The 20,126-nt window shown below is 42.7% G+C and overlaps 1 protein-coding gene and 1 long non-coding RNA gene across 3 annotated transcripts; both read left to right on the forward strand.

Moving 5' to 3' along the window:
* The first annotated feature begins 12,146 nt into the window (after positions 1 to 12,146).
* Positions 12,147 to 12,859, forward strand: lncRNA:CR44731 (long non-coding RNA:CR44731). Its single transcript, NR_124257.1, has one exon. It is a non-coding gene; the product is annotated as a long non-coding RNA:CR44731 (long non-coding RNA).
* A 4,106-nt stretch (positions 12,860 to 16,965) lies between these two features.
* noc (no ocelli) lies at positions 16,966 to 20,126 on the forward strand. 2 transcript variants are annotated; one of them, NM_057569.3, is made up of 2 exons: positions 16,966 to 17,442; positions 17,745 to 20,126. In NM_057569.3, exons 1-2 carry the CDS (start codon positions 17,353 to 17,355, stop codon positions 19,266 to 19,268), a joined length of 1,614 nt encoding a protein of 537 aa, NP_476917.1. In that variant the 5' UTR covers positions 16,966 to 17,352; the 3' UTR covers positions 19,269 to 20,126. The 2 variants fall into 2 exon arrangements, with proteins under 2 accessions (NP_476917.1, NP_001285932.1); NM_001299003.1 differs by having other exon boundaries at positions 17,745 to 19,940.

The raw sequence follows: 20,126 nt of genomic DNA on the forward strand, positions 1-20,126 counted from the left end.
CGAATTGCCAAATGGTAACGAGCAGCATTCAGTTTTTGTTGATAATTGAGCGATTTTAAAATCGCCAGACTTGCAGATTACGTATACGTACTATGTGTAATTAACTAAGCTCTCAATAAAAATCAAATAGAATGTACTGAATGTAGAGTGGCATTGTTGGCCGTGGCATAGAAATTGAAATCAACACCCATACAATGGATACTGAATCTGAAATGGCTCATAAATAAAACAATTGAGTTAAGCCATAAATCAAACACTTAATACAATAGTTTCCGCTTTTATTATTATGTGTTCGCTTTCAACTTCCCAACTACGCTGTGCACTCGCATAAAATAGCCATAAATTAAAATAACAGTAAAATAAACCACTGAGTGCGGACTATTTGCTGGCAAAGGAGTGCTTTATAACCATATAGTCATATAGCCACGGCTGCTCTATGCTCTATACAAGTACAGTGGTGTGTGTGTGTGTGTGTGTGGGCCATTGTGAAGCGGCCTAAGCTCGCAAATTAGCATACAAACTGTCTGGCAGAAAATTCGCCATTGAAAGAGACCAGGTGAGTCGCACGATAATATTAATATGTACCTCACTTAATCATAAATGCCCGGCGACATGCGAGACCCCTTCCTTGTGCCCCGTCGCCATATGAAAAGCAATTGATGTATGGTAGTAGGTAGGTACTGGCAACTGCCAACTGGCAACCAGTTGTTTGTTGTTTCAGTTGCGGGTTTTGTTATTTTCCCTGAAAGCTCAGCAGGCAGACATTTCGGAATTGGGTGGCTCGGTACCAACAAGTTGCATGTCGCTAACTAGTTAATAATAATGCTTTGGACAAAAAGTGGCAGCCTGTGTGACGTGACGCATTGCATGACATGCAAGTGGCTATTTGGGCGGTGTGAGGTGGCCTATTGCCACCCAAACGATACGATCCGATCCGTTACGATACGATGCGATACTTAGACCCAGTTCGAGACCCGGCCAAGCAAAGTCGAAGCGAAACTAAGCCAAATTAGAAGCTTTTCATTTTCTGTCGTATAATTTATGACCGGCACTTTTCGAGTCAATTCAGCCAAGCGTTAATCGCCGTTTGACTCGTTTCCCCCGTGCGTTCAGCAATGTGCATAATTCAGACTACACTGGACAACAAGATAGCGAACTATAGAAATGTCTATCAATATGTATAATTTATAAAGATTTGTTTGCCATGAAAGTATACTTAATACATTTACAAAACATTTAAATACAAAACAACATTGTAAAATAGTAATTTTCCAAATGTGTTCTAAATGAATAGCTAAACAAAAATAAATATATTCGTGTGAAGGCAAAATACATTACCAAACCAGCAAGCTCAAAGTAAGCCAACTTTTCTTTACGAAACATTTCTTTTGCTGGGCAGTGAAGGTGGTAGACATCAGTCCAACTGCACCGAATGGAAATGGAACGGAGAGTCGGCACTTTGTCGCATTGTCGTCCACATGGACTGTAGACTGGCCCTCCTTGGCCACGTCGCCGGCTACCGGCTTCCACAGTTATTATTATTATTGTAATTTGCTGGCTCAGACCCCACGTTGACAGCGTGTCATTTCGAATCGTTTTGTTTAGTCATAGTCACAGTGGGTCCCCTTCCTTGCCACTGCCCTGCACTTTGTTTCCCGCTTCGGTTTACTGGTTCGGCTGGGCTTTTTACACGAAAATGGTAATATGGCATATTTCATAATTAATTGTGAAATTATACAAAGATATGTATGCAAAAATGCTCGGAAAAGTCATAATTTTCATGTGACTTGGTTTTTTGCCCTGCCCTATACCCTTCAAACAAAAGGCATGGCGAATTGATTATGACTTTGGTATCGTAAAGGTGATTTATAAATCTGAGTTATGGTTTAAAAATCCTTATATTCATTGTAGTAATATTTAATCCCTTAAAAACTGCTACCTAACTGCCTATTTTAATTTTTCTGTGCCGACATTCCCCTTCAACGTGAACAACACGCACTGGTGTAAAACTCAGGCCTTGTTACATATCAAAGTTGGCTGTCCAAAGTTAAAACTCTTACAATTCATAGGAATTAATTGGTTTCCATGGAGGTGCCGGTGTCCGTGTTGCGGAAGGAACTACTTGCGGACAGGGAATGTTGATGCGATGACGCCAGCGACAACTACATAAAAGTTTGTGAAAGGTGAAATCATGACCGGGCCAGGCAATGCAAATCAGGAAGCGAGTTCAACACCTGCTCGAACGGCAGAAGGACGAAACTTCACTGACGCGCAGTAGAAAAACCCAGGGGGGCTGTGGGCAACACCCACCCCCTCACGGAAAACCAACTGTCATTGCCTTGTAATGGAGGTTGATTTAACGGGGGAGGTGGAGGTGACGTGTCAACTGTCAATTTGTATTTGAAAAGCTGTCACTTGCGCTGCCTCCACCCAGATATTCGTACTGCCACATACAAATCACAACAAATAAACGCCAATTGACAGCGACAACCCAGCGAAGAAGAAGCCATCGCGGTACAGTGAGCACTGACAATATGGGATGATGTAAGAAAATATTATTTGGTATTACATTTTACCCATATGGTTTGTTATAAAATCCATAAATTATTATGATAATATTTAAAACAATCTAATTAAATTAGACCAAATAAACAGAGTAGGTATATGTATGATTTTTAGTCCTATTTCTCCAAATGAATACTTCTGCCTTTCGAGCTTCACATTTTCCCCAACTCGGACTCCTCCAGGGGTCACACCCATCAATTGAACTTTGTCATGGGATACGCATTTCTCCGTTTGACTGCTAAATGCTCGTGTCTTGAGAGTTTATTTGTCTTACTTATTTATGTTTATGTGCTCTTCTTAAGCGTTGCTAAATTAGGCGCACGTCCGTTTCGGGTTGGTATTCGGATTGAATTGGATTGGATTGGGGTGGCAAATGGTGTGGGCGATACGGGACCTACAACACCACCTCTTCCGAATAGCAGCTGTGCCTAATTTATTTCAGTGGACGTGCCCCCATTTCGCCTGTGGCTGCCGCCCATCGGCTCGAATCAAACCGAAGCCCAGAACGAATCCCACAGTTTGAAGATTTATTTCGTTCTGAAGAACATTAAAATTTTACAAATTGCTTTAATCAAATAAATTGCCGCGTTTATGGTGATAAATTGTGTTTGGGGCCAGCAAGTTTTTGATTCAGGACGCGTGAACACAACTGGGGAATTAGAGTAAATGAAAGAGAAAGGGAGTGAGTTAAATGCAGTGTGAAAAAATAAGTGCGGCCATATGTGGGGTATGGTGTTAAGTCTGATTTAACTGATGTAACATTGACAATGAATAACTTTGATGAAGACTACCTACCACTTTAGAGCTGAGCCTCTCAAATTTGGTCTTCGTCTCAACCCTTCAGCACGTCGGACTTATTAAATATAATTTATGGTTGCTTTCAATTTATTTTCAACGCCAGCCGAACTATTATAGTGTTTCCATCTTCACTTAAGTTTGCTTCCGATAACGATAACGATAAGTATATTGCGTGTATATATAACGCTGTTCACCTAAGTGACTCTTTTGCATAATGAATGGACGAACGGGTGAGTTAAAGAAGCCGGGCATGGAGAACAAGAAGAAACTTAATGACTTGACATCTGCAGACATGGCCACCATAATACTTTGTATGTAAATTTCGCCAATAAAGTAATTTCTTTTAATGAGCCGCGGGCTAGTCAGAAAGCGGCGAAAGAAATTGGGAATGGGAATGAGAATGGGTGAGCCATTAAGTATCGCATAAAGTAACAAAATGAATTAGGCCCCGACAAGATGATGATGATGGTGATGGTGGCGATGGTAGTGCGGTGGTGCAACGTTGATGGGGCCCACGGCCCCTATCAACTCGGTAGTCTCGATGCGCGGAAGTAATTGAGTTAAATATGCACAAGATGACAGCATAAATTATGCGCCTCACAAAAAAAGAGTTAAATGTGGTCTTGTGGCAAACAAAAGGGTGGAGGGTTGGCCGGGGAAAGACAATGACAAGAACCGCCAGTTCAGCGCTGCGATGGCAAACAAAAGGCAACAAATGAGGGAAGCCTACTTATCAACGGCATGGGAACCGCGCCGAAGCCCGTACCTTTGAGCACTCAAGATTCGGTCCTTGAAAGGGGTTGCAATCTACCTCCTCGACTGCTGACACTTGAAAAAGTGTGCATAACAAATTCGATAATGAACTATGAAATTTTTGCCAGATTGTAACCCTTTTTGGCATTGTCGGAAATCCCTGCCCCACATGTCACAGTTGAAATTTATTTTGCTGTCATAAATTTTGAAATAACAATTATTGCCATTTATAGCCGGCAAAGGGAATCCTTGAAATGGGTTTCCATTTGCATAATAAACGCTTGTCCCAGAGGAAGACGTATTTCATCCTTGGCATTGTCATAATTTCAGGGAAGGACTTAGTTTGAGGGATGACGTACGACGGATTGAGGAAAGCTAGTTCTTGCGGTTGGGAAAATATGACATTGTAATAATATTATTTCATAAGTTTGTGCTTAAAAGCTGAATATATATTCCTCCATCGATATACATTCATGGTAAATACCATTATTTTCATTCATTCCTTCTATTATAACATTTTAAAAGAAGATTGTGTACATTACTTCGACAAATTCTTGCTGTTTTGCACTGAACCAGATAAAATACCATTCTATGTAGACCGAAATTTCGTTCTATATATTTTTAAAATTACCCAGTTTTTTGAGAATGTTTCTCAGATATTTCTCTATATTTTTCATTCTTTCACGTGTGTTCGAAGTGAAGCATAGAAAGTAAATCAACTGTAAAATGGTTCGTTCCTGCTCGTAAAGTATAAATTTGTTCCACAATCTGCAGAAAAATATGTTGGAAATATGCATATTTCCCCCGTTTTCTCTGCACTCCAACTACTCGTAATTTTTATCCCAAAAATTGTTCGGCTAGTGAGTGTGTGAGAAAAGTCTCGAGATGAGAAATCTGTGTTTAGGTACGCCACTACTCACTCGGCTTCCTCACCTCAGCCGTTTTCCATTTAAATGTAAATTAATGGTCAGTTAAGCTGTCAGCCATGGAGTTTTGGGTCTCATTCAGTTCAGTTCTGCGGCTCTAACGATTTGGGTGGTTGGTTGATGGGATGATGGGAATGACCATCGCAGCACATCACAGATTTGTGGTGTTAATTTGCTGTGAAATGTTGACTGACCAGAGACCAGTGACCGGTGACCGGTGACCGGTGGACCAGTTTACCAGTTGATGCCATTTGCCTGTAATTAATTGTCTGTGTTTAATGTGAGTTAATTTTATTTATGGCCAGCTCGTTATTTACATTTACGCAGCGAATGGAGTCCGATCTTCACACGGCACGCAATTACAGAACAATATTTCAGATTTCATTCACATTTTTCTCTTAGCTGTTTCTTTTTTAGTCCCAGAAGTCATCGTTGTTGTCAGGAATCGTTGTCTGCCCGAGACGTGGCAACACTGACAGGACACTTCTGACAGCCCTGAGACAGCGGGGACTAAGCTTCTGCTAATGTCAACAGCAAACAGTTCAAATTGTGCAAAATATAGCAACGAGTGGTGGAAATGGGTATATCAGATATTGTAGGAAGAAGTCGCATAGCTATACAACTTTCAGGGTTGCCAGGCTGACTAAAATTATTATTTATGACAGCTAGTCGAAATATTTATTTTTCTAAAAACAATTCTGTAAGCGAAATAATTTCATATTAAATTTTGTACAAAAGCGGTAAGAGAATTCAAAAATTTTGGTTTAATTAAGGAATTAAGGAAAAAATAAAAAAGTCTGTCTTTCTCAATTTACAAACCTTATGAGCCTGCATTACATCCAGCTATTGTAGGGCATTTCAAGATATAAAATTGCATTGCCAGTGAACAAAGAGGGGCGAAGGCGGGGAATACGAACAAAAGGGCTGGAAAACAAAAGCCAAACAATAAGCAACAGTGACAGTGGCACTGTTGTCTTCTGCTCCACGTTCCCTTCTGAATCTGACAGTTGTCAACTGCTGTTGGCTGCCGCCTTTTTCGTTACTCGGCTGTCATCCTCCGACCCTTTGCTGTTTTTGAAATTTTTCTTATTTCTTGTACATATATTTTTTCGGGACTGTGGTAATGGGTGTGCACCGCTCCAGTTATGACGTTCTTCATCAGTCCGGAGCTCACCTACGTTGTAGAACCGCCCGGTAAATCAAGTTCTAGTCTTCACTTACCTGGAATAAACTCGCAGCATTGTTGTCTTCGGCTGCGATCATAAATTTCCTTTTAACCAGTTTAGAAGTGGGGGAAAAATATCATAAAATACGAAATGAAGTACGCTCGACATGCCTCGGACGCTGTAGAATTTATGTGACAATTTTGTCCAGAATAAATGACTGCAGACTGGCCAGAGAAGGATGCCCCATATGTGTATGTGCGCATTCTGGTTTGCGGTAGGGTATCAAGCGGGTCTATTAATTAGGCATCAAATCTAAAAATTAATAAGGCACATAAAATATATCTAGATAAATTATAAAAAAATATTTAACAAAATCTATGATGCTCATATACGAGACACCTTAAACATGATGTATAAGAAGCATGATGTATAGTTGTTTAGCAACACAATAAAAAGTTAATTGACTATTTTAAAAATACTTCCCATTTCAGGGTACTTCAAATTCCAATACTATTTCTTTCAACAGCAATTTCCAACTTTCTCCATGTCGTAGAAATTAGTTGGGCTAAAAGGCACGCACACCGAGGAGGAAACCAGCCAGAGGAAGGAAGAGTGATGCAAGTCCTGGTCAGCGTTTGGCTCCGGCGATTGCCATTCCACAATGCCCACAAAATGGGTGCCCACTAAAAACTAAGCCACTGGCCAGCGGACGGAAAAAGTGGGTGTGGATGTCCATGGGGGTTGTGGAGATTGCGGCTTGAGGATGCAGGATGCAGGGGAGGAGGGTTCGCCACTTCAGCACTTGGTCTGGGTTCGCTTTTGTCTGTTGTCGGTCATGTTGCATAAATCTCATTTTGGGCTTTATTTACTCACAAAATGTTCACGTTTCGAGCTAGACCGCCTCTACACTTCCTGTGCAGCTCGTGCGCCCTCTCTGTCCAGCAAATAAATTCATTTAGTGGCATTTAGTGGCCCCTTTCACCTTATTGTCCGTGGGCCATGGCCATCCGATCTCACCCCCAGGATGAGCTTGGGTCCAGGATATTGCTAGTGTCCCATGTGTATGTGTGCATTTTATGGCAGTGCCTGCGTTTTTGCGGCCAAACATGAAGTGAAAATTATGCACACACATATGGCAAATGTATCGCAATTGTTTTGCCCATCCCCCCCATTTTCACCCAACCCTTGTTGTGGCTGCTGGATTTGGCTTTAGTCGGCAGTTAATTTTCATATTTTCCAGCCGCACTCACATACCAGAACCACCATACCGTACCCACCCACTGCCACCACTGTGCGGACATTTCGTCGTAAATAAATTTAACAATTTATTTAGATTGCAATGACAGGCGGATGCTATTAAAAGCGAAATTTATGAGGTCCTTTGGCGCTATTCGAAGGGGAGGAAGATGGAAACGGAAGATGCACAAATGAACTTCATGATATTGCAATTTGCAACAGACAAGACGTACAAAAACGTAGTGGAATGCTTCTGAAAACCAAAATAACTTTACTTAAAAATATCAATTTATTTCTGATTTTCTAGACCATACATACAGACGCCATTTTAAAATCTCATTTAAAATCTCTCTTCAAAGAACAGGAAATGCGTTTTCCATAAGTCAAGAAGATGCTGACAGCTGGCGATTAAAAATCCCAAGTTGGGACAGTACAAATCAAACCACTTGACCCAACGATGTCATCAATTAGAAATTTGAACTCTCATCCTGACAGATTTTTTTTTTAAGTATAGCACTTGACTATGTTAGGTCACCAAAATAAATACACACAAATTTGTTTTATTTCCTTTCCCAGCCACATGTTGGACTCGATAACTTCAACTGCAGAAAGCAGAACATTTTCATGAATATATTTCGTATTAAATAATTTATTGGCAACGTTTAACTAACCCCAAACGTGAATGGCAAATGAAGTTGGAAAAGGGTTAAACTATGCACTGGGAAATCCACTTTTGCCATCTTTGACAAGCTGGTGGAGGGCAACCGTGCGTTAAACAAACTTCCTGCATAATCCCAAACCCATGAATCTTGTCAACCACCACCCCCTTTTCAATTCGAATAGAGGAAGTTAACCCCCGTTCGGTTTTGGATATGCTTTTGTTTGCCTGAAATTGACTGATTACCCACAAAATTACCAACATTTATTTGTCCGTAATTTGAGACATTAATAAAAGTTCCTTTTCTGTTTGTTCCCGCCTTGGGTTCTTTGGTGTTGCGTTAGTTTGCCGGATGTTACCCCTTTTCATACCGGCAACTGACAGTTGGCTTCTAATATTTCAAAATTTGTAACATTTGTTACACTCAAATGACATCAGCTAATTAGCCCAAGACGGCAACGAATTTGTTGATGTTAATTAGGTTTTATGACCTCCATGGGAGATCGGGTTCAGGTTCTGTGGGAATTGAGGCATAGAAAAAATGTTAAAATGGAATACAATACTTGCTTTTAGAATTCAAATGTTTTGTAGGAAAAATAAAAGTTTTTACCACATAATCTGAATCTGAATTAAATTTTTACCATAGTGAAGTTTGCGAAATGCAAAATAAATTGAAATGGACAACTTAAGAATAGCACCATAAATTATTTAAATTTTCCCTCATCTTAAAATATCATAAATGGCACTTGATGGCATCACATAACTTTTTGGGGGCTTCCAGGCAATTGGCTGTAGTGCGTTATTTATGACCCCTCTGAGCCCAAGTGTTGACGGAAGTTGTGAGAACCATTCAATTTTCTTGGGGTCCTCATTGTTAGAAATTCGGGGAACTAATTGAGCGTGTCTCATGAGGTTTCGGCACTTGAAACAAACGGAGACGAGCAACCGGCATCACAGCCAACAGACTACAACTACCGAGAACTCAATTTACTTTTTCATTAGGGCGAGCGAGGATGGCTGCCAAGGATTGAGGAGCCCAAGGGTGGAGGGCACTTGAGTGCAGCTCCAATTATGGGGCGAAACTGACGTCAGCTCGCGGCTCGACTCAACTCATAATGAAAACATTTAACCTGTCGTCGTCAGTGATTCAACATGAAAATCATTCCGCATCCAGGCCCGGCGATTTGGTTTTCCTCTGTCTATCCACTTTTTCAATTATTCGAGAGCACTGCGATGCGATGAGATGCGATGAGATGCCCAACGCCATGGTTGCGGATCCTTTCGAGGAATCGGAGCGGAGGCAAGCTGGAAAAAGCGAAGGGAGAAAAAACGAAGCACTTGAGTGGGAATTGACAGAGAGGCAGGTTTCAAGTTGAGTGCATAATACACCTTTTTCTTCTGCACGGGCTCCTTGTTGTCATTAATGAGACGTCTTCTTCAGGCCCAGCGCCGATTCTGGTCCGGATCGGGGGTTCTTTTGGACCGGGTGCACAATCATTTCCACTCCAGGTTGTCAAAGACTATGGACAAGGTCCCTCGTCATCTTTTGTGGCAGGCCAGCCGCGTCGCGGTACCTGGCCCTCACCGCACCCCAAGAACCCCACACCCTTTTCTCGCAGTGTGCGTGTGTGTGTGTGTTTTGGACATTTCGGGCATTATGTCGCGCCTACTTTTTCCGCCTTGCGCCCTTCGTTAAATGAGCGTCGTCCGCGTCTAGCCTTTGATCTTACGCTTCGCTTCTAATTTGATTATGAACGCACTCTATCGCACGAGGAAGTAGTCCGGCATGTTCTTGGGCTCACACTCTAGCACTCCGGGTCCTTTGATACCCTATATCGGGGGTAGATTTCTGATCGAACTAGAACCTTATGATAATAGGAAGATCTCAGATATCGCTTTAAAGACAGGTATATATTTTTATGATTTGTAATAACATCAAGGGAAAGTAATGCATTAATGCAATAATGGTTTTTTTTAAATGGCTTTCCATTATCATAAACAAATTTAAACATGCACGCTGATGGGTATCTAAGAGTGCCGATAGCTATCTCAGAATTCCACCTTGCTACCATTCTAAACGTCTTCATTTTCAGCTCGAATGCTCTGCGGCTGGGGCAGCACTTTCATTCCACTCACCCACTTGCAAACACACTCCAAGTCCATTCCGCTTCCACTGATGTTGATGCTGATGAGTGCGCGCCGCGGCTTACTCAATGACGCGTTGAAAGTGCCATAAAAAAGGACATGAAGACGTCGCCGGGTCTCGGTGGCAGCCGGAGATGGGGATGTCAGGGTGGGGTTAGGTGCTGACAGCATTTTAAATGAAATGAAAACGAGATGCTTTCACTTTGGCCCACAAGTAAATGTCTCACTTGGGTAGATACCTCCTGGCCGCTTCTGTTCGCATAGATTGCCAAAGTAAGCAGAAGTAATGCCAGCAACCGAGAATGGAGTATTTGTATTCCGGGCGGGGTGAAAATCCTTTTGGTACCAAAAAAAAAAAAGGGTTTTGTGTGATATCCCGTTCAAAAGACGATTACATTCATATCAATGGGCACAGTAAATATACAACTTTAAGTGTCGTATGCTAATTAAAAATAAGTTTAAAGCTTATCACAGACGGGTGGGGTAAGTTGAACTCTAACCATTTGTAAATTATATTTTATTATTATATTTTTATCGACTTTGGTGCTTCCCCAAAAAGAACGACGAGATTCTAACAAAAATAAAGGGTGATAGATTCGAATTTATACAGACACGTGACGATACGCAGGACCATCAATAAAGTAACACAGAAATCGTAGAGATGCGAGCGAAATTCGAATGAGTAGTTAACTCAAACGCAGCGACTGAGCAGCAATAACAGCTCCAACAAAATGCCCGACAGTCGTAAAGGACCCTTGTAAGAACAAACACGCCATGCATAGCTGATGAATCCTCCGAACGTGAAGAGTTATACGGGAAGATGTGAGGCAAACCCCTTGCGCAATAAAAACTAAATTATATCCTTTTGAGGTTCAAGTGGCGGCGGAAAAGAACAAAACGCTGCAGAAGCAACATGTTGGCCAGACGTGAAGTCACAGACCGACCAGAAAGATCCATCCGAAGCACAAGAGATATATATGCATGTATAAACGTATAAACCAACCGACCGACAGACGTCGCCGACCCACACACTATTTAATTTAGTACAAAATTATTATGCGCAACATTAGCACTCGTCTCGGTTTGCCTGGGTTTTCCTCTCGGCTTGGGTTTTTATCGAGTCTGGGTTTTGGGCATGGGTCTTTTCTCGAGTTCGGAGCGTGAGGTGCCTCAAATGAGGTGTGAATTTCGCTGTCAGCCCGTCATTCTCAACGGACTGAGGAGAACACACAAAAGTGCCGACATTGGTGCTTCTTCTGTGTCGGTTTTGAATTTATGTTAATACAGTCGCGCTTTGAAGCCAGCGTAACGTTGAGCATCGCAATTGTCTCAATACCCTCGGAGTATTCAAATTAATCGGCATAGTCTCTTATAATAAATAGCAGTGCGCATCTGCAAGTCTGAAAACATATTAAACACCCAAAAGTTCATTCATTATTAATAATCTTTTTCCCTTTTTTCCGTACCTTGGCTCACATGGATCTATTATAAAACAATGCATCATAAGCTGTGCTCTTACGTTACGGTTTGTCTAAAAATATGTATTCACAACGCTTGCCATTCCATATATCATAATCGAACAGAACGAGCAGAGGAAAACATTTGCAAGGCACCCAGCGAGCATCAGCAGAACAACAAACAAAATATTTATGGCCAAACATAAAAATCTTTATGACCTTCCCGATTCAATCAGAGCAGAGCTGGAGCTGGGCGAGCACAACAACTGAGCCAGGTCCCAATGCGACTACAGCTACAACGACTGGCGCTTCCTGGCGAACACAGGATATAGCCATCCATAAGGTGTTTCCCCCCGGCCAACTCGCCCTGCCGCCCTGCCGCCCATGTGTGTTCGCCTTGATAAAGAGAACGTAAATTATGGCCCTATATATCATGGGAAATCTATCGACAACGTTGAATTTTTATGGTCTCCGAAGGAACGGCGCAGTTTAACGAGCCGGCGAGAGTCTGGCCATGTTTATTGATTTACTCGCTAATTTTTCAGCTCCGGCAAAGACGGCCGAGGAGTGCGGTCAATCAAGGACATCCGAGGACTGGCCCGGGCTGAGATGAGAGTCGATCGCGGCAGGCAGGCCATTGTCCTTGATTTATGGTCCGTCATTCATTGCCAGCCACCAAAGTTGACACTTCTGCGTATATCCCGGAGTTCGTCCTGCCATTGTCATCCAGTCACTCCCCTCGATGTCGTCGTCCTGCGTCCTTCGACGTCCCTCCCGTTGCGCTCATCCTGACATTTTGACAAATAATTTTATTGATGCTCTGTTCCTCGCCGTCTGTGTTTGGTTTTTAATTGTCGCTCAGCTGCGCTGGACGCACGTGATAATTGCTCATTTTATGACGCATTTATCAAATGCTCGGCCTTGGTCTCGTCCTTGGCATTGGCATCGGCATCGGCATTCGGAATGTCCTTTGTTCGGTGGTGATTTTCTGCATCATGCTGCGTCTGACAGTTGGACTAGCGTACTCCTCCTGTTCCTCTTCTACCTTCCCCTTCAATCCTCCGCAGATGAGACAGTCACGCGTCATTTATTTGGCCGTGACATTTCCACTCCGGGTTGCCATTTTGCATTCGCGGGAATTAGGAATGGATTTGGAAAAACTGTCCGAACTCTTCGGTTCAAGTACATTCAATTCTGCATTCAGCAGATGGTGCTATGAGCTATCAAAATCAATAAGCTGTGAAACTAGATGGAAATTGTATGCTTTTTAAAATATTATTAATGTAAAGGTTATTTGTATAAAGACAAATATTTACCATTCCTAGAACTTTCTTCATCATCCGTACAACTTTTAAAATCTATATTTCCTTCGAATAAATAATCTATTCTCATAGATGAACTTTTCGTGATTTATTTGTTGGATTAAACCTTTATCAATAACCGCCGTATATCAACAGGACATCTCCGCCCTCTGGACCCACAGCCGTCAGATCGGATGTTGTAGGCAATTAATACTTAATACCCAAAATGGCAATAAAAATTGATGCCATCAATTTATCATTTTAGAATCCTGCACGTGTCAACTCGTAGGTATTTCCACTTTTTGTGTGTGTGTCCATTGTTCCAATATTTGTTTTTTTTTTTAGAGGGGAGCATTGGCAACGATTAATTTGCTGTATTAATCCAGCAAGCGATGCCGCACGGGGGGTGTTGCAAACACAACCCGCAGTTGGCAAAAAGAATCCCCTTTTTTTGGTGCATTACCGTAAAATTTCAATGTCACCATTATTCTTCTTCCTTTTGGGCAACTATTACGAGATAAATCGTTGTCGATAAATTATCGACAGGCAGCAGGCGGAGCTCGGACTCGATTCAGCTGGGTAGTCGCAGCGGGACACCCTCTGCACCCCATCCCCTTCATAGAGTACGGGATACATTTTTTAGGGATCCTGCTTAGTTCGCTTTCATACGGTTCTATTGAATTTATTGCAGTTTGTTTTTCAATTTTTTAAATGGCATTTTCGCCCTTCCGCGTTGGGAAGTGAGTTATGGTCTTGCTCGATGGCACGTAGATGCATTCAAATCGGAAGTAATTATGGTGAAACATAAGCGATATGAGGGAAAATAGCTGAATGGCTTATCAAGCGTGAACAATTTTGAAATCACTTTTCAATGAGGGTGATATTTGTAAAAAAAAAATATTAAAAAAAAAAAAACAAATAAAAAAGTAGCACATCAAGTCAAAGGCACTTGAACTAGCAGATGAGTCACAACGAATGCTCAGATGAAAACCAAATCTTTAGAGTAATTAATTTCATGGTAATATAATTCATATATTCCCATGCCAAACAGGGTAAAATATGTCGGCCAAGATAATAGCTTTTTTAAGACTACGCACAAGGATCTTCAGCAGCAAAATAAAGCAATTATCGTGGGTCGGTTTGGGAGTTCTTCTTTGTGCGTAAGTCAACTAAAAATCCGCAGACAGTTAAACGACTTTCCCTTACCAGTGGCAACCACTTCACGGATATATATATACCTTCATATTGCCGGAGATAATGTCAAATTTATTGCATTATTTTTCGCTCCTTTCGCCCGCCAGTTGCTCTGCATGCGTGCCACCCACTCTTGCCGCAGGCAAACCATCCACCACCCGCCGCCACCCACTGGTGTGCATAAATCAAAAGGTAAATGGCTGCATTTTTATGACTGCGCCGCCATCGTCGTCGTTCGCCTTTTGCGCTGCTTCGCTTTTATCACACAAACATTTCTGTGATAATAAATGCCATAAAAATGAAGAAATATGTGGTTAATTTTATGTGCTGCCTCTGCCATTCCGCCGCTTGTTGTTCTTGCTCTTGTTGTTGTAGTTGTTGTTGTGGCATCCAGTATACTTCCTTTTTATATTCCCCATATAAATGTTTTCGCGGCTACAAATTTTTCCCACTACATTTGGATATCTCTCGGCGCTTTCCTTTACAACTTTGGCGAAGATATCGAGAGTATTCGAATTCGAAACTCCTTATAGTTGCATAAAACGAGATTTTTAGTCTTAAAGGACTCTGATGCACTATATAACTAGAAGCTCAATATAGTTTTTTATTTCAGATCTTATTATTGTTAACCTAATAGAACTGCTGCATCTTTAACTGCGTACCTTGTAATTTAAATTACGCTTTTTTTTATATTTGTAATCTTCGCTACACGACCTCCTTTTGAATAAAATGAAGTTATCAACGCTGAAATGCTGCAGGGTGAGCATTAGTCTGAAAGCAAATCGCTTTAGTCACGGTATCAAGGTGTTCCGCACTTCCGCTTGGCAATTTCTTCGGCTTCGTGTAATTTATAATATTTTTGTATTATTTATATGACACCCCCGGCCACTGGTTTGAATTTACCTTCAGCCCACTCCCGCAATTTGCTAGTAAATAATTCACATACAGGAGCAGCGAATTTATGACGCTGACAAAGTGGCCATAAAAAATAACAAATAATAAGAGAAAATGCTATGGAACGTGTGCGTAAACTCTCCAACTCTGCAGCAGTATACATGCATATATACACGTATATACATTATTTTGGCAACACTTTTTTCGCTTTGTTGCACGCAAAACCGCAAATTATGTCTAAGCCGTATCGTAAAGTATCGCAGCACGCTCTTAACTAATAAATCCATCATTTCGCCGAAGGCCGAGAGTGTTTCCTCTACCTGTTTTAGCCTCGAAGGTATTTCGCTGCCGGGTTTCGGCTTAGGGATTCCCACAGAAAAATGTCTAAACACTCTAAATCGGGATTAAAAGTGTCGCTTCTGGGTTTTCGGCTTATCGTCCATATTTATACAGATTTTAATTTACTTGCCAGGGGCTTTGAAGGGTTCTTAAAACTCAGCTTGGTGATTAGGTAACATATCCCAAGGGCCAGATATTCCAAAATCCCCTCGGGGCTTGAGTTAAACATCTTGATACATAGTTTATGGTTAGTCCAACCGATTTGGTTGGGATTACGTTGGAGTTTTAATATCGGTTAGGTAAAGTGGCTAGAATGATCTAGATCAACAAAATCTAAATGATTAGTCACATAATATTTTCTAACTACTTAAATAATAGTAATCAATTATGTTTAGAAGGAGCTAGCCTATTATTAGCTCTTAATAATTTAATATAAATCAGCCTCGTTTTGCAATTAAACATTATTAGTATTCAGTAATTATCTTGAAACCAAGCAACGTGATTAACGCGATTTCGTGCGAAACGTAAATAAGTAAGTTAGGCAAGTGCTAACTGGAAAATTCAATCCAATTGTAGAGCGATTAAAAATGCAGCGGAGTTAACCAAACCATTAAACTATTACCAACTCTCTGAGTGCAACATGCCACAACACACATTCGCTTGTTTGATATGTGCAGATTAATTACACACACACCAAGGAAGGAGGAAAAATTGCTTGGAAAAACTTTTCGACGCGACAACAAAACAACGATTTCCACTTAAACAGCAAAACAGGAGCCACGAAAAAAAAGAGGGAAAACCAACCGCAGAAGTTAATCGAAAAACGCTAAACAAAGGCCACAACAACAGCTGTGCGAGTGAGCGGGTCAGAGGGAGAGAGGTGAAGTGCCAGAGCGGGAGAGCGACAAACAAATTAATTTTTATATGACATTAAAACGAGCGAAGCGAGGCGATGGAAATGGTTGAAGAGTGTGTTTAAGTGTTGAGTGGTTTGCTTTTCCGAGCAACAAATCTCGGTGCGAAGACAATGAGGCCTCTGCCGCGCCGCTGCCGCCACCACTGCAGCGCTGCTGCTGCTGACAGCCCCATCAAGAAAAAGTTCCCCCAGAGAGACACAGAGAGGGAGAGTGAGCGTGACATATGTGCCAAGATAAAATTAATGTGCCCCCCAAAGCAGCCACAACAACAACAACTCACTGAGCGGCGCTCTCAGCGCTCAACTGTTGCTCTCTGGACGAGTGTTGCCGTGGTGCAGCCATATTATTATGATTTTACAGGAAGCCAAATCGGAGAGCGAGAGAGAGAAAACCTGTCTTGGCTTCCATTGCAAGGCGCATGCGATTGTGATTGGACAAAAAGTACGCCATATTTGAAAATTACGCACAGTGCATCTCGCTCGCATGCAGCAGGCGGTGCTCCTCTAACGCAGGCAGCAAGCCAAAGTGTGCAGCGCTGCTCGCCGGAGAGCGCTCTCTCGCGAGTGAGCGAACGCTTCGCTGCGAGGGCAGTTACGCTCGCTGCCGCAGTCGTTGAATTCAATTCGAATTTTGACTTCGCAGCGTTCAGACGTGTTCGGAAAAACCTGAAAACCATTCGAGTGACAAGAGATATAACCAACAAAAATAAGAAACCTCAGTCAACTGTGGTCACTGATCGAGAGTGTTTCGTTTCGAGTGAAAAAGTGAAATCAGAGCCAAAACACAAATCGCTTGGCCAGCAAATTGAAATAGTGCTACAGAGATAAATTCTCTGCTCAAAACTACAAGTGTGTTAAATCGCCGATTTTCTTTGGATTTACCAACGTTTGCCGACGCATTTCTGTGGATTAACCTCATCGTCGCCGAAGCAAAGCTACGCATTTGTAGCCTTGTCTCGCAACTCACGTGGATTACCCTCGAGAAAACACACTAAGCAACTGATATGGTTGTCTTGGAAGGAGGCGGCGGCGTTGTTACCATCGGTAACAACCAGTACCTTCAACCGGATTATCTGGCCCCATTGCCAACGACGGTTAGTATTGACTAAGTTAAAAGCTGTAAAATTTTGGGATGGCCGTAAAATCTATGGTTTTAAATTTTGCGTACTTAAGAATTAAATTTGGAAAGTTCATAACATCAAACAATTTTTCAAATCTAAAAATTTATATCGTCATTAATACTTTCACGAACAAACTTTCTTTGGAAGAAATTGCATTTTCTCATAGTTTTAACTTCTCACCAAATTAAAATCAATATTATCTTAAAACTCGTAAAAAACTTTAAAATTACAAAAAACCTAATTCCAACTCCACATTTTCATTTTATTCATAACAGATGGACGCCAAAAAGAGTCCCTTGGCTCTGCTCGCACAGACTTGCTCCCAAATTGGAGCGGATTCGTCGGCAGTGAAACCCCTGCTGGCAATGGACAAGAACAAGACAAAGCCCGGAGCATGCTCCTCGTCGTCGAACTCGTCGAGTTCCTCGGGCAGTGCTGAGATCTCGGCAGCCAAGTCACCCTCCGGCCAGGCCAAATCGCCCAAGTCGAGCACTCCAATCAGCTCGACGGCAACCAGCGCAAGTCTGAGTAATACCAGCACCGGTGAAATCAAACTGGCCTTCAAGCCCTACGAGACCAATGTGCTGAGCCACCAGAACCAGAACTCCTTCAAGAGCAGCTCTTCGCTGGATGCGGAACCCACGCGTCCCAGCTCTAAGAACTCCTCATCCGCCCAGGAGCGTGTGCCATCGCGCAGCAAATCAAATGCCACGCCCACAGATGGCGGCAAGGCGGAGATTTCCGCGCACGATTCCTCATCCAGCCGAAAGACTGTCTCCCCGTCGGGATCGTCGCAACGCGGCGCCAGTCCCATTGTGCGCTCCGGCATGGAGGTGCTGAACAATGCCAACGGAACCGCCCAGCATCCCAAGGAAATGAGCAGCATGGCTGCGGCGGCAGCAGCAGCAGCAGCGGCTTACAAGGCCGCCGGACCCTATGGGCTGAATCCCCTGTCCGCCCTGTGCTGCCCGCCCGGAATGGAGCAGCACGCCAATCCCGCTTTCCGGCCACCGTTTGCCGGAGGATTCTCACACCATCACGCCGCCATGTTGGCAGTTGCCGCCAATGGAGGATATCCAGGCGGAGCTCCCGGCGGTGGACCAGCCGGACAGCCCAATCCGTACATAAGTTATCAGCGCATCAAGACACCAGCTGGCGGCGAGGCTATAGTGCCAGTCTGCAAGGATCCGTATTGCCAGGGATGTCCCTACTCGGCGCACACGCAACAAATGCTCATGGGTGCCCCCTGCCCCGCCGGATGCACCCAGTGCGAGCATCAGAAATACGGCCTGGCCATGGCCAGTGCCGCCGGACTGCCACCAGCTCATCCATACTCGCAGGCAGCGGCCGCTGCTGCGGCAAACGCGGCGGCAGCCCGTTCGGCACCCTACGTGTGCAGTTGGGTGGTGGGCGATGCCTACTGCGGCAAGCGATTCCAGACCTCCGACGAGCTCTTCTCCCACCTGCGCACCCATACGGGCAATCTCTCCGATCCGGCGGCTGCTGCGGCGGCCTTGGCCCAATCGCAGGCTCAATCCCTGCTGGGAACCCTATTTCCGCCATCGGCTCTCCGAGCTGGCTATCCAACACCACCACTGAGTCCCATGTCAGCGGCTGCGGCAGCGGCGAGGTATCATCCATACGCCAAGCCACCACCAGGCGCCTTGGCTGGAGGACCTTCGCCCTTCGGCGCCGCTGGAGCATTCAATCCTGCCGCGGCGGCTGCGGCAGCTGCTCTGGGACCCTACTACTCGCCATACGCCATGTACGGCCAGAGGATGGGAGCGGCTCATCAGTAAAGTGACTTCCACAAGAGTTAAATACCAAAAAAAAGGGGATTACGTTGAAGAGACAACCAGAGATATAGAATGAAACCATTTCCAAACCCTGTTTGAGATACTTTCATGGAAAACAAAAAAGATAAAAGCACAAAACGATTGCAAAGGCTGACACATCTCTGGCTTTTGCGCTATTCTGTGATACTAAACTGTAGTTTAAAGAGCGCTAGTTACACTTAAGTTTCGCAAACAGAAAATAATCAACCACCTAAAGAACAGTAGTAGCCGCAAAAATAGCAGGATCACTCTCTTCTATCATCGTAAATGTCTACATTGTTAGGTAAAAAGAAGTGCAGCCAACACGAAGTTCACTCACTCTTATTTGTTCTCAAAGTTCAACCAAAGTTTTTTAAGTCTTAGCCAGAACACATTCTACAACTTCCAATTTTGTTAATGAAGAACCCATTGCTGAGATGTTCAAACATTGTTTTAGTTTAACTTCGCTTTAAGTTCTATTAACTATTATTACGATTATCTGCAAGCATACAACAAACCAACAATTGAAATAATGTTCTTTAAGTCAACTTATATTTAAAGTAAGTGTAATGAATATTTGTAATACCAACCAATCAGAGATAAAAAATTAAAAAAAAATAATAATAATTACGAAAAATAAAAATGAATATTTCATATAATTATGTACTGTGTGTAAATTCTATAAATATAAACTAGATTTGCTATTTACTCCTTGATGTACGCAAACCACAATACGATCTACACAAGAAGCCACGGAATATCAAACAAAAATAACTTAAACTACATGCAACACATTCGTATAAAACTGAGAAATATACAAGAAAAAACAATTTTTAGAAGCAT

The sequence above is a fragment of the Drosophila melanogaster genome, chromosome 2L (genome assembly GCF_000001215.4).
Source record: "Drosophila melanogaster chromosome 2L".
Classification (NCBI taxonomy): domain Eukaryota; kingdom Metazoa; phylum Arthropoda; class Insecta; order Diptera; family Drosophilidae; genus Drosophila; species Drosophila melanogaster.

Coding starts and splice junctions, on each gene's coding strand:
- noc (NM_057569.3), top strand. CDS start 17,353: ATGGTTGTCTTGGAAGGAGGCGGCGGCGTTGTTACCATCGGTAACAAC. Junction 17,443..17,744: donor TGGCCCCATTGCCAACGACG/GTTAGTATTGAC, acceptor TATTCATAACAG/ATGGACGCCAAAAAGAGTCC.